We start from the raw sequence: 13,456 nt of genomic DNA, 5'->3' as shown, positions 1-13,456 counted from the left end.
CTCTCGAGATCTGAGATGACCTGACGGTGACTGTGTGTGATGGGACACGGGAACAGCTGCCTACACTCCATCCACCTTCCCTTTCTTTCCCTTCCCCTCCCTTCCCCTGGCCTACACCTTTCACTCAGACTTGTTTTTAGAAAACAGGATAATGAGGTGGGGTTGAAAGAGTTGGAAGATTGATGAAATTGACCCGCCTTTTTCCTCAGCTCATGAAGTGGTGTAGGCAGGGGCTGGTCCCGTCAAATTAGCAGGGAATAGCAATGAAATCCCAAACTCCTCTCCCTCCCATCCTGCCCGAGTAGGGGGAACATGGAGTTGTGGCCTAATGCAAGTAAGCCTTGATTTTTATTATTATTATTTTTGCTAAGGTCACTGTGTTCTTTTCCCAGAGTTGAGGGGGATGTTCAAGTAGCCAAGTCATTCCAGGTACTAGAGGTGAGGACACTGTCGAGACACACTTAGGAGATTCAGACTTGGCGTGTGGCCTTTGTGATTTAGGCTAGACTGAGGCTCCTCAAACCTGCGTGTAGTATCAGAGCCCCATCATTGCATGAGATAAGTCCAGCCCCATGGGCCTCAGAGCAGGTAAGCCAACAGATATCAAGTGAGTACTTGAAATAAAGTGTGTCTCCTTAGTCCTAAACCAATACACGCAGAGTAGCTGCCTTGGATCCTAAACTGGCCTTATCTCCCCTGCAGACTGAGAGCTCAGAAGCAGGGAAATCTGCTGTTTATCTTTATACTTAGAGCACCCGGCACAGAGCAGGCCCTTAATAAATGTCTGTGGGATGGATGTGCAAAGGAAGGTAGGCAGCAAGCCTCTGGCTGCTCTTCTAGCTACTGCTGTATCTATTGTGAGTCATTGTTCCAGCCACATTGCAGGCATTACATTTTCAGTTAATTTCTTTCTTGTCAACTATTAATTTATTGGGCTCATTCACAGTTGTGTTTGGGGCCCGATATGTCTATACAGCAAGTCTTCAGAGGAGGCTACCCCTGGGCCACAAAGCTTGCTGCATACCCAAGTGCCTTATAGCACACACCTAAAAACCACTGGGCTGGGCAGGAAAAGGGAAGGGAAATCAGAAGCCAGTCTGCTAGGGGGAATAATACACTCCCAACTTCTTAAGCAGGGGTATTGCTGTTCATTTCAGGTAAGAGTCTACGATCTCTCCAGATACGAGCACGGAGCAGACGATGTGCTGATCTTGGCCACTGATGGACTCTGGGATGTTTTATCAAATGAAGAAGTGGCAGAAGCAATCACTCAGTTTCTCCCTAACTGTGACTCAGACGACCCTCACAGGTTTGTGCATTTCTATGATTGGAGGGTTGTTCCTCAAGCGGTCTTTCATGTGAACGAAATAAATAATAATCTTGTACTTTTCATCATTCATTCTGATATAGATGGTTTAGTAACCAAACTGCAAAAGGGACTACATTTCTTATTAGAGGTACTTTCACAGCCAAATAAAAATCCTCCTTAAGTTAAACCTAGATACAAGTGGTAAAGAATTTGTTTTGTGAGATATTTCAGCAGTATATCTTTCTCACATTCTTACTTCATATCCTACAAAGTGGGAATAATCCAAGTTGTGATCCTCCTCGTAAGAAAGATAGCAAATGTTCCCAGCATTGATTTCCATCCGTTGAGGAACTGTTTCTTGTAAGAAACATTGGGAAAGGAGAGAAAGATTAAAGTAGGGATTCCTTATAGCATGATGGCCATGTAAACATCCTAAACAACCCTAGGTGACTCAGAAATAAACAGAAATCCCCTCTGGAGAAAGGCACCTTTCACTTAGAACACAAGGAAATAAGTCACCGTGAGTAAAAACCAGCAGAAACAATAGACAGCAGAGTTGGACCTGTAAATATTATTGGATTTATCAGCCAAAAAATATAAGTAAATATTTTAACATGTTTCAGAAATATTTTTAAAAGCATTGAAATCATGCATAAGGACAGAAGACTACAAACGACTGCACAGATTTTTAAAATAAAGAAATGGGACTTCTGGAGATGAAAAATATAAAAATAGGAACTACAAATTCAATGGATTAAACAGATTGGAGACAGTTGAACAGTACACTGATGAACTGAAAAACTGATCTGAACAATCCAGAATATGGCTCAAAGAGACAAAGAGAGGGAAAGTGTGAAATGAGATTGAGACTAGGAAGATAACTAAGAGGCTAAAAAGAATTGCAAAAGGAAATACTATAGAAAATGGGAAGAAAAAAAACACGTTCCAATCCAGAATTGCTGAATGATATTAAACCTAAGATCCAGAAAGCCCAACAGATCTCAAGCAGAAGAAATAAAGAGATAATTTTAAGTAGATATTTTATAATGAAACTGAAGAATTTAAACAAAAAAGATACTAAAAGCAGCCAGAAAGACAAAACAGATACATAAGAATAGCATTTACAGTGATAGCTGACTTTTCAAAAATAACAGTAGAAGCCAAGACAGTGGAGTTATATCTTCAGTTGGCTAAGAAAAGCAGCTCTCAATTTTTAGAATTTTTATATACAGTAAAGATATCAATAAAGAGGATGAAGTAAAAGCATTTTGAGGCAGAACAAAACTGAGAAATTTTACTGCCATCCAGCCTCCTCTGAAGAAGATTCTATAGGATGTCATCAGATAAGAAAAGGAAATGATCCCAGACGGAAGATTGAGAAGTAAGATGGATTATTAAGCTATTAGTAAATAGGTATACTTAAACATGCACCAACTATATAAAAACTCCAATAAGAATGTCTAATATGTGGTTAAAAATGATAAAATACTGAATAAAAACAGCATAATAAATTGGCCAGTGGGGATAGTAATCAGCTAAAGTATGCTATGGTTCTACTTGAAAAGAGGTTAAAAGTGTTTAACTTTAGACTTTAAATGTGTTTAAATAGCTAAGAAAACAAATGAAAGAATAGAAAGTGTAATTTTCAAACTAGTCAAGCCCACATAGAGTTAAAAACCAGACTTCTAAACAACTTATCCATAAAAAAACTGTAATAAAAATTAGAAATGACCAGGGCCTAAATAATAAGACTACTACATATCAAGACTTTAAAGGCTGAATTTTGAGCCTTTCCCCCCCACCAATTTAATGAGTTATGCATAGGTGAAAAGCTCTACTTGTCCCTGACCTGCCAGAAGTGACTATATTCCTTCCATATCATAAAGGAACTTTTTCCAACCCTCCCAACCTCCCAGTTCCCCAGATCACAGGGACCCTGCCCACAAGCTCCAGGCTCCTGACCACAGAAAAAGAAAAAGAGCCCCTTAGCCAAAGAGAAAGGTATTTCTCAGAGTAAGATCTAGAAGCCTGCTTTGTGCTACTGGGCTAATTCTGGCCATATTATTCCTATAAACATGTACACAAGAATTCTTATAACTTCGCAGTTCTGAGGGGCCACAGGAGTGGAGCTGTGTACTTGGGGACTGTGTGCTCTTTTCCTGCATATAGGCTGTTAGTAAACCACTGTCCTAATTTAAAAATTTAGGTCTGTTGTTATTTCAACAACAGCATCTAGATTAAGAATTAAAGACAACAGAATAAACCCAGGAAAAGTAATGGAAGGAAAAATTAAAGATAACAAAAAAGAGAACAAATATACAATAAAAATAAACAGTAAAGCCAAAATCTGTTTCTTTAAAACAACTAACACATTAGGGAAATGCAGTTTTCAGTTCATCCAGAACTGAATAATTCTGGTGATATCTGTAGAACACAGTGAAACAGGCAGAGCTATGTATTAAGAGAACTGGAGTGGTAGGGAAATAGTGTCAAGCCACACCTGAGGTATGTAGCACATTACAGGAATTTAATGAAGAACAATCTGTGAGAAAAAATAATGCCAGTCACCACATAACTTCCTTTGTGTGTCAACTGAATGTCCTTCCTATAGAGATTTCTATACCTTTTATATTTAAATATTGATATAATAATTTGTAATCATTAGTAATAAACCTACTTAAAGAATATTTAAAATCCCTAAAATCCAAGAACCAATTTCATAAATATATAAAATCTTTCAGGGCTTCCCTGGTGGCGCAGTGGTTGGGAGTCCACTGATTTGGTTTGATATAAATCAAACCACACTGACATACTACCTCACACCCATTATGCTGGCTATTTTAAAACAAACAAACGAAGAGAAAAAAATAAGTGTTGGTGAGAATGTGGAGAAATTGGAACGTCTTGTGCATTACTGGTGAGAATGTAAAACAGTACAGCTTCTGTGGAAAACAGTATGGTGATTAAACATATAATTATATCCATCAATTCTACTTCTCGGTATGTACCCCAAAATGAGTGAAAGCAGGGACTCAAATAGTACGTGTAACACCCATGTTCATAGCAGCATTATTCACAATAGCAAAAAGGTGGAAGCAACCCAAGTGTCCATCAACAAATTAAATGGGATAAACAAAATGCGGTATATAATACAATGGAATATTAATCAGTCTTAAAAAGGAATGAAATTCTCACACATGCTGCAAAGTGGATGGACCTTGAAGGCATTATGCTCAGTGAAGTAAGCCAGTCAGAGGAGGACAAACATTGTATGATTCCACTTACATGACGTCCCTAGAGTCGTCAAATTCATAGGGACAGAAAGTAGAATGGTGATTGCCAGGCGCCGGGCCAGGGGGATAGGGGGTTGGTATTTAATGGTTATAGCATTTCAGTCTGGGAAGAGGAGAAAGTTCTGGAGATAAATGGTGGTAGTAGTTATACAACAGTGTGAATGTACTTAATGCCACAGAACTGTACACTTTAAAATGGTGAAAATGTTAATTTTTATGTTATGTGTATTTTACCACAAAAAATAATTTCTCAAAAAAAAGCAAATTAAAAAGAAAACTAAAGTAGATAAATTTCCCGTAAGACTAGTCAAAACCAAGGGGGTCCAGCAAATAAATAATATTAGCAATAAAAAAGTCATAAGAGATGTGGCAGTAATGAACCTACACATATTCTTTAATAGGAACATTGTTAAAATATTAATTTTTCCTAAAGTGATCTTTAGAGTGAGTAGAATTATAACCAAAATTCCAGTGAAGTATTCATGGAACTTCATAAGCTGATTCTGAGATATATATGGAAGAACAAAATGCCAAGAATGTTTGTGACATTTCTGTATGGGTCTTACCCTTCTAGATATTAGTACAAAATCAGAACAATTAAGATGGTGCAGAAAAATTAAAAATGGATCCTTCCCTCACACCATACACTAAAATCAAGTCCAGGCACGTTAAGACTTAACTGTGAAAGGAAAAGTAAATACAACTTTTAGGAAATAGCATAGGAGACTATTTTTATGATCTTATAGTAGAGAAGGATTTCTTAAACAAGATACAGAAAGCACAAACAAGAAAAGATTGATAACCTTTACTACGTTAGGATTACCAACTTTGGTTCTTCAAAAGACAACATAAAGAGAATAAAATGGCAGCGTGTGAACTGGGAGAAGATCTTTGCAATTTGTATAACCAAAGAGGGATTCATACCCATAAAATATAATGAACTGTCACAGATCATTAAAGACAAATAACCCAATAGAAAAATGAGCAAGTACCACACAGTCATCACACAGAAGAAAATGGATTTGTGAACTTGTAGAAAGACTCTGAAGATGGCCTGGCATATGCATATCTTATAACCCAGAAGCTCCACTCTTAGGTCTGTACCCTGGAGCAGTGGTTCTGAAAGTGTGGTCTTTGGGTCACATGGCATCAGCATCGTCTGAGAACTTGCTAGAAATACAAATCTTCAGACTCAACCCCAGATCTACCAAATAAAACTCCAGCGGTAGGACCCAGGGATCTGTGTTTTGACAAACAACCCAGGTGTTTTTTTTTTTATTCTGGTGCTGGTGTAATTCAATTTATACAAAAAGATATCCACACAATTGTTTTTATTATAAGAACTGGAAGCAACCTGCATGTCCAACCATAGGATGGATAAACAAAGAATAAAATAATTCACAGTCCTCAAATGAGAATGAACCCAAACTGTGATCTTTAACAGGGAAGAATCTCAAAGACATAATGTTGAGTTTAATAAGCCAGCCATAGAAGAATACACATATTATGATTCTATTTACATAAAGTAGGAAGCTAACAATATATCACTTAGAGATACAGATATTAAAATTATAACAAAAAGCAAGAGAATTAACCCAAAATTTGGATAATGGTTACCTTGGGAAGAGAGGTGGCAGAGGGGAATGTGTGCTTGTGGAGAGGCCCATAGTGAGCTTCTAAGATATTTACTGGTAATGTTCTGTTCCTTTAGCTATGTGGTAGATATATGATTGTTCATGTTATTTATAACTGTATATCTTTTTCATACATTTGTTTGTATGTTAGCTATGAGAGGCAGTGTAGTCTAGTGGTTAACAGTGTGGATCTAGCCAGACCGCCTGAGGTTAGATCCTGGTTCTGCCCCTTCTAGACTTTGTGACCTTTGTGACCTTGGGGAGGTTTCTTAACCTCTCCATGCCTCAGATTCCTCATCTGTAAAATGGGGGTTCCAGTAGTCCTGACCTCATCCTTATATATAAAGTGAAGTGCCTGGTATATAGTAAGCACTACTGGGTATTTGTTGTTGTTATTCTATGTTTGTTGCTATACTTATATGTTTCATATATTTCACAACAACAACAAAAAAATTCCTTCAGAAAAAATTAAAGCTAGACATTCTTTCTCTGTCTAGAATTGTTTGTATAATTTTTCTCAGGCACAAAGGAATCGATGGTCCTGCAAATAAGATTCTTTTATTTGAATTCGAATGCATTATTTTTCCTGTTGAGCTTTTAGTTTTAATCTGTGTTTTATATCCTACTTGTTAGCAACATTCTCCTGTTGATTTTCTCTACTGTAATTATTTTCATAAAGCTTTGCGAAGCCATCTGACAGGTATGAGTGAAAAGGCACCCAACACTTTTTAAAATCTCTCCAAGCTGGCTTGGTTTTCCTAACCAGCCCCTGTCTCTCCATGGCAACAAATCTGCCCTCCAGGGAGTGGTCACCTGTGGGCAGTGCTGTCACTGGGCAGGGGTATGCCAGGTCAGAATAGGTTCCTAGGTTTGTGAGATCTGTTACCTACAGGGCTTACAGGGTTCTCCATGGAACAAAAGGGCAGGAAAGAAAAAGGTTTTGAATTTGCCTTTCAGGGAAGATGGCAAACCAAAGCCTAAGAAAGAATCCCATGTCAGATAGATGAATGAGTGAAAGGAAAAGTTATAAAATGGTCATAGTTTCATTGCTAAGAGATGAAATATCTGTCTGGAGATCAGAAAAATTCTGGTTGGTTTTTGACATCTTAAAACAGTGAGACCTTATGGGGGAAGCTATCTTCTTTGCCAAATAATTCCCATTCAGATTCATTCATCTGGGAAATATTAAGGACCTATTTTATGAGCCATGGCCACTGGGGAAGAATTTGTGAAGAAAACAGATCAGGTCCCTGCCCTCTTGGAGTTTAAAGTCTAGAGGTTACAAAAGCATAAGGAAGTTAGAATATGAATGATTAAAAAGATAGCACGAGGGATAGGCAAGAAAGCTTCCCATTGGAAGGGATGTCTACACTTAAACGTGAGGAGTGAATGAGTGTGTGCCAGTCAATGCAAGGTGGGGCAACATCGGGGAGAGAACATGGTGCTTTCAAGGAACCCAACAGTCGGTATGGCTGCCTGGGCTTAGTGTGGGGTAGTGTCCACAGATGAGGTGTGAGAGGTGAATGGGGCAGGTCGTGTCAGACCTCAAGCACTGACAAAATGAATGTATGAATGAGAAGATTAGTTGGAGGGAAGAGAGTCTGTGATAATGATATGGAATTTGTGTAATTCATTCATTCTGATCTACAATCAGAAAACATTCTGGACAATCTGATGGTGAAAATATGAGGTATGGATTGTTTCTCTACCCCTCTGTGCTCCTTAGTAATTTAAGCCATATTGGGAAATCAGATAAACTTAATTTATTTCAAACTCAGGCCTTAGGCATTATGTAAAATGATGTTGTCTTTCATGTGTGTGCCATATTTGCATGTATCTTTGTGATTTGGAAGGAGGGTACCACACTCACACCCAGGCTTAGTGTGTTTCCTTGGGACGTGCATGGAGAGCTCAGTCCCAAAAGCCAAGGCAGTGGGTTTCCTGACGGTGCCCTCCCAACCGGGAGCTGTTCTGACCTTGTCATGCAAAGTAGAAATAGGAGTGGAAGTCGTCCTAATAACTTTTAGCCTAAGTCATAATTTCTGTGATGAAGAAAGACCCGTTATCATACCCTTCCCGTGGCTCTGTGAGTTCTTACTCAGCCAGAAGGATACATTTCTCCCCAGATGTAGCCCAGGACCACAGGTTTGCCTATTTAGTCATGTGAGTGGTGGGAATAGAGGGTTTCTGGGTCCAGACCTGAGGGGTCTGACCAGGCTGGCTGACCGTTTGATGGAAAATGAGAAAGGGAAGATGCAGTCTACAAGGTGGGCCTCCTGAGAGATAGGAAGGGCAACAAAGCAACAAGAACAACAAACTGTTTCTTCATTTGACGTTTTGAATGGGCCTGTTTTACTTTGAGTTTTGCTTCGTGTTTGCCCAGTTTTGTCTAGAAATTCAGCAGGACAGCAGGCAGGGCATTAGTCCTGTGACAGGAAGGACTTTAAGGTTTTGCCATTTGATTATTTGGCTTTTGTTCATGTTGTGTGTAGTTTTTTCTTTTTCTTCTCCTCTCCGTGGCAGCCATGCTTGACAAATTGCCAGCACTGTCTTCCTCTGATGACATCCTTCCCAATAAAAAATTTTAAATACCATCTCCCCCTCCAGGATGCATTGTGAGGGAAGAGGTGATTAAGAGAGAGATATGTTTGCGAAGTTCTGACCCTCACACCATCCTCTCTGGCAGAGCTGGGGTAAAAATGAGCTATATGACCTTCCTGACCCCAGCGTATCTTATTAAGTCCTTTTGCTGTTTTGAACTGTCTCGAGAAAGGAACCAGAAAATTAAAAGGAGGCCTTGTGGACAGGCCTGAACATGAGTGCAGTTGCTCTTTTTCTTTCTTTTCTTTTTACTGGATTATGCCCTGAAGTGTAGCAGAGCTGGCAGCTCCTTGCATCCTTTGTGGGGTCATGAAATGAACCGTTGATAGGAAATAGGCCAAGTTCACATTTTCAGGTGGCGTGGTTGGAATTCATGGGGGTTGGGCTACACAACCTGTCATTCTCTTTACTAATTCCAGTAAGATTCTCTTAGGAGGCCTAAACATCCTGCAAAATTTGGAAAGGGTGCTCAGAGAAAGGCGTGGAAGGGGTTTTCTGAGGCAAAATACCTTGGACTGATTATCTCCTCTGTAAGGCTGGAGGTTTAGTGGCAGGTCTCCCAGAAAGAATATTCAAAATGGAGGCAAGTATGTAAATATGCAAAGAAGATGCTTAGTAATATGTTAGAAAGGAATAAATTGTTAATATTACTAACGGAGATAGGTATGGGCAAAGCTGAGTGGACCTCGGGCCAAAGGACACGTGAAAACATGTCATGGATTTACATTCCAAATGCCCAGGCAAGACTTGGCAAGGATTTTTTTGCCCAGTCCTTCATTTCCCAAAACCTGTCTGTGGAAACCTCATCTTGGTAACTTGGACCAAATGACCCTCAGTGCCCCTGCCATGTCACTCTGGGGGCTTATGAAGGGGTATTAAATCTGTAAGTACCAACATACTGTAAACTCCAGACAGCATCTCCCTAATAAGAGAAGCCTTCTTGATGGTCACGCCTCCAATGTTCTTCATATCCATGCTGTCCTTGGCTCTGATAACTGTGTGTCTCATTGATGAGGAAGAGATTAATCAGTAGAAAGTTAACAGTAAAACACCCACCAAAACTGACAGCAGGATATTAATGCAGGTATTAAATGCTAGTTTGTATTACCTTGATAATAGGAACCATTTTGGCAAAAGACAAAGGTTCTTTTTATGAAATGTTTCTGTGAGTTGGCTGAACTAACTTCTCCCACTGCCATATGGTTCTGAAAAACTGTGCCTCAAATGTAAAAAGGAAGGGTTCCTCCCATCGCCGGCCCCGACCTCACATCAGTTACAGGTTTTAAGAACAAATTGGTGAGTGTTTTATCTCGTGTTGAAGACTAGATAAAATCTGCATTTTTGTTTCTTTTGTAATGTTGAGCATATTCAGATCCGTGGGAATGTGGATGTCAGCCCACCATCCCGCCCTTGACAGCCTCTGGACTGCCCACTGCCAGGCCCGCCTTTCCTTCCTCAGTGCTGCTGATCTGGCCATTGGAGCAGATCTGTGTGGCCACTTAGTTGGAACATAAGGGCATTTTATTTATTTGTTTGTTTGTTTGTTTGTTTATGGCTGTGTTGGTTCTTCATTGCTGCACACGGGCTTTTTCTAGTTGTGGCGAGAGGGGCTACTCTTCATTGCGGCGCGCAGCTTCTCGTTGCGGAGCACGGGCTCTAGGCGCGTGGGCTTCAGTAGTTGTGGCACACGGGCTCAGTAGTTGTGGTTCACAGGCTCTAGAGCGCAGGCTCAGTAGTTGTGGCGCACGGGCTTAGCTGCTCCTCGGCATGTGGGATCTTCCCAGACCAGGGATCAGACCCGTGTCCCCTGCACTGGCAGGCAGATTCTTACCACTGCGCCACCAGGGGAGCCCCCATCAGGGCATTTTAAAGGGCTTCCCAGGGACGATGCAGAAGAAAATAGTCTGCTATGCCCCCTCCTATCGAAATGAACTCGCACCACCTTGAGAAACCAGGAAGCTGGTGCCGGGGCAGAGAGGTGGGCGAGGCCTGGTGGGTGTTCTCGCCATCTCCCATGGGGGTGGTAAGCTCTCCCTAGTCCGTGGCCTTGCACCTGCTGACACACAGACCCCCAGGGGACACAGGGACAGTGTTGTGGGCAGCGGCTGTCACTGTTCCCGTGTCTCAGGGTACTCTGCCTGAGTGAAGTCCCCGCACTGCAGGCGGGACAGAAGCTGGTGTGAGCACCTTCAGTGGCTTCAGAGCCAGACAAGGGACACGTGTGGCTCAGCTCCCAGCAGTGAGCCTGAGGCGGGCCTCCTCCCAGGACAAGTTGCCTGGTTCTGAGCACAGCAAAGAGCTCCCTCCAAGTCACCCGCCCTCACCCCACCTACCCCGTTACCATAGATCCCTGCCCATGTTCCCAAGCTTGGGAGAGCTTTTCTACCTCTTAAATCTCAGAGGCCTGCTCAGAATGCAAAGAGGATTCCTTCTCCTGTTCCCATCATACTCTATTACTGCGGGGCCTCAGCAGATGGAAGCTGCCTTTTATATGCAAATATTCGGAACCCATTAATTCCCCAGTTCCTGCCACCTACCCTCCCTCTTGCAAGACCCTGTCTGTACCATCCAAATGGCAAACAGAAGTTCCTGCCCAACTAGAACTGTTGGCTTTAAGGCCAGGTTACAGCCTGAGGCCTGAAACGGACTTATTTTTGACACTCCAATCTGCTGATTCAGATGCGGTCTTGTGGGAAGAGACTCTACAAAAGGTGGATGACTGTGGGCAAAACTCTTGGTGGGGGAGAGAGGCCTTTTATGTCTAATGAGGGAAATGCTTTAGGAAGGTTCTGTTCACCCCGGCAGGACCTTTGAGGCAGGCACTAGCATTATTCCAGATTCGAGAGGCTAGGGAGTTTCCGCAGAGCCCCCGATGTGGGCGGTGGTGCAGCCAGGCTGGGACCCGTGGCAACCCAGCCCACACCCGGGGCCCTTCGTACACCCCACTGAAGAGGTGAAAGAGCTAAGAAGTGCCCAGACGTGGCAAAGACGACAGAGACAATGGAGGACGTGCCCTCTGGCCTCCTTCCACCCTGACTTCAGCGTCAGTGGTTGTGAAAAGAGCCTCTGGCCTTCCCGTGGTCCTTCAGCCCCTCTTCCTTTTCTGCTTTTCTTCTCTCCCCTACTGTCCCTCCCCTGCTCCCTCCTGCTCGGCCCGAGGAAGCCTCTGCGCCAGGCCCTGTGCACCTGCCAAGTCAGACCCCTCCCGGCCGCCGCCCCTTTCAGCAGAGCTCGGCCGATCAATATGGAAAGCTTCAGCCAGAGAAGAAAAATGCTCTCAAAGTACAAAACTGGTCTCCCTGGGAGACTCTTCGTTAGGAGGGGTGAGTACCCCAGCTACTCCCGCACTACTTCCCGGATGCGGTCTGACCAAGCCTTCCGCGTGAGGCCCTGAGGTGCTCCCCCACATCCAGCTTCCAGGATCACGGGGCTCCTCGGCCCCTCATCATCCCGGCCGGGGTGTAATGGAATCCACGACCCTTTGGCTGTCATCAGCTGCACCATATTCTTCTCTGCTGCTCTCCTGTATGTTCTGTATTTGTATTTCATGTTTTGACTCACATTCTCTCCCGCTGCTTCCTGTGCCCTTCAGTCTCTGGCACGTGTGCCTTTTGTGTTCAGCCTCAGCACCAAACTCAGTAGAACCCTCCTGTCTTACTGCCACGTGAAGCAGTCTTTTTCATTGTTACCAAACCAGACAGCCCTTGTCAGGTAGAAATTGCAGGAGAATGAAATGGGGGAGAGGAGAAGCAGTCCTTTCCCTCCAGAGGAAATGTTTCTTCTTTTCCTCAGGCACCAGATTTGATATAAAGCAACCTTAAAGGTGGTTTCCTGCCTGGGGCAAGATGGTGCTTGACTAAGGATGCTCATGAGTTCTAAAGTGTCCATCAGCCTGGCTGAGATTGGAGCTGGGGCAAAAAAAACCTTCTCCTAAGAACTAGGTGCCTGGGGTTGTGTTGAGTTGATCAGCTTATGAGGAAAGATCCCCACAAGCGGCCTCATTTTACCTAAACACCATTTGTGACTTCGTTTCAATACTGTGTCTCCTGTAGCATGAAGGAAACATCAGGAAACCAGTCCTAGAGTTCAGCTGCACTGTTCAGTTACTGCAAGCAGCATCTAATCAGTGCCCTTCAGTTGTCCGTGCAGACTGCTCTTTTACAGGGGGGACGTCGCATTCGCATTCGCTAGGGAAGCCTCACAAAGAGAAGTCAAGTGGAGGAATCTGCGCTCCTGGCCACAGTGTTGGAAGAAATGGTCCCAAGGCATTCTCCCTAAGCTTCCCACTCAGGTTGGGGCATCCTTCCTGCGGCACATGGATGATGACAAGAACCTGATGAAACTGAGGCTCTGTGAGGAGGCGGGTGGGTAGGCCCGCCACACAGGAAAGTGTGAGGCTAAACCTCACACCACACGTAGGGTGTGGGGATCCTAAGCCAAGAATCGCACCTAAAACATGTTCTAGAACTGGAAGAACCCATAACGTCCCCCAGTAAAGGCACATTTAAAAATCTCTGTAGATAACCCAAGGCACACAGTAAACAACCCTACTGAAGAGAGGCTTCTATCTTACCTTCAAACCTACCACGAGAAAGGATAACTGGATACAACAGAGCCTT

The 13,456-nt window shown here is 42.8% G+C and overlaps 2 protein-coding genes across 2 annotated transcripts in view; one reads left to right on the top strand and one right to left on the bottom strand.

The window, feature by feature from the left end:
• Positions 1–13,456, bottom strand: part of LOC309811618 (uncharacterized protein) — a 60,444-nt gene that overhangs the window by 3,019 nt on the left and 43,969 nt on the right. The window lies entirely within an intron of this gene.
• PPM1H (protein phosphatase, Mg2+/Mn2+ dependent 1H) overlaps positions 1–13,456 on the top strand; it is a 277,205-nt gene that overhangs the window by 245,637 nt on the left and 18,112 nt on the right. The window contains exon 9 of the mRNA XM_082634561.1: positions 1,158–1,309. Within this exon, the coding sequence (XP_082490687.1) occupies positions 1,158–1,309 (152 nt within the window). The remainder of the gene's footprint in view (positions 1–1,157; positions 1,310–13,456) is intronic.

The sequence above is a fragment of the Mesoplodon mirus genome (assembly GCF_964341445.2).
Source record: "Mesoplodon mirus genome assembly, chromosome: 11".
Lineage (NCBI taxonomy): Eukaryota > Metazoa > Chordata > Mammalia > Artiodactyla > Ziphiidae > Mesoplodon > Mesoplodon mirus.
This window is presented reverse-complemented; position numbering and strand designations above follow the sequence as displayed.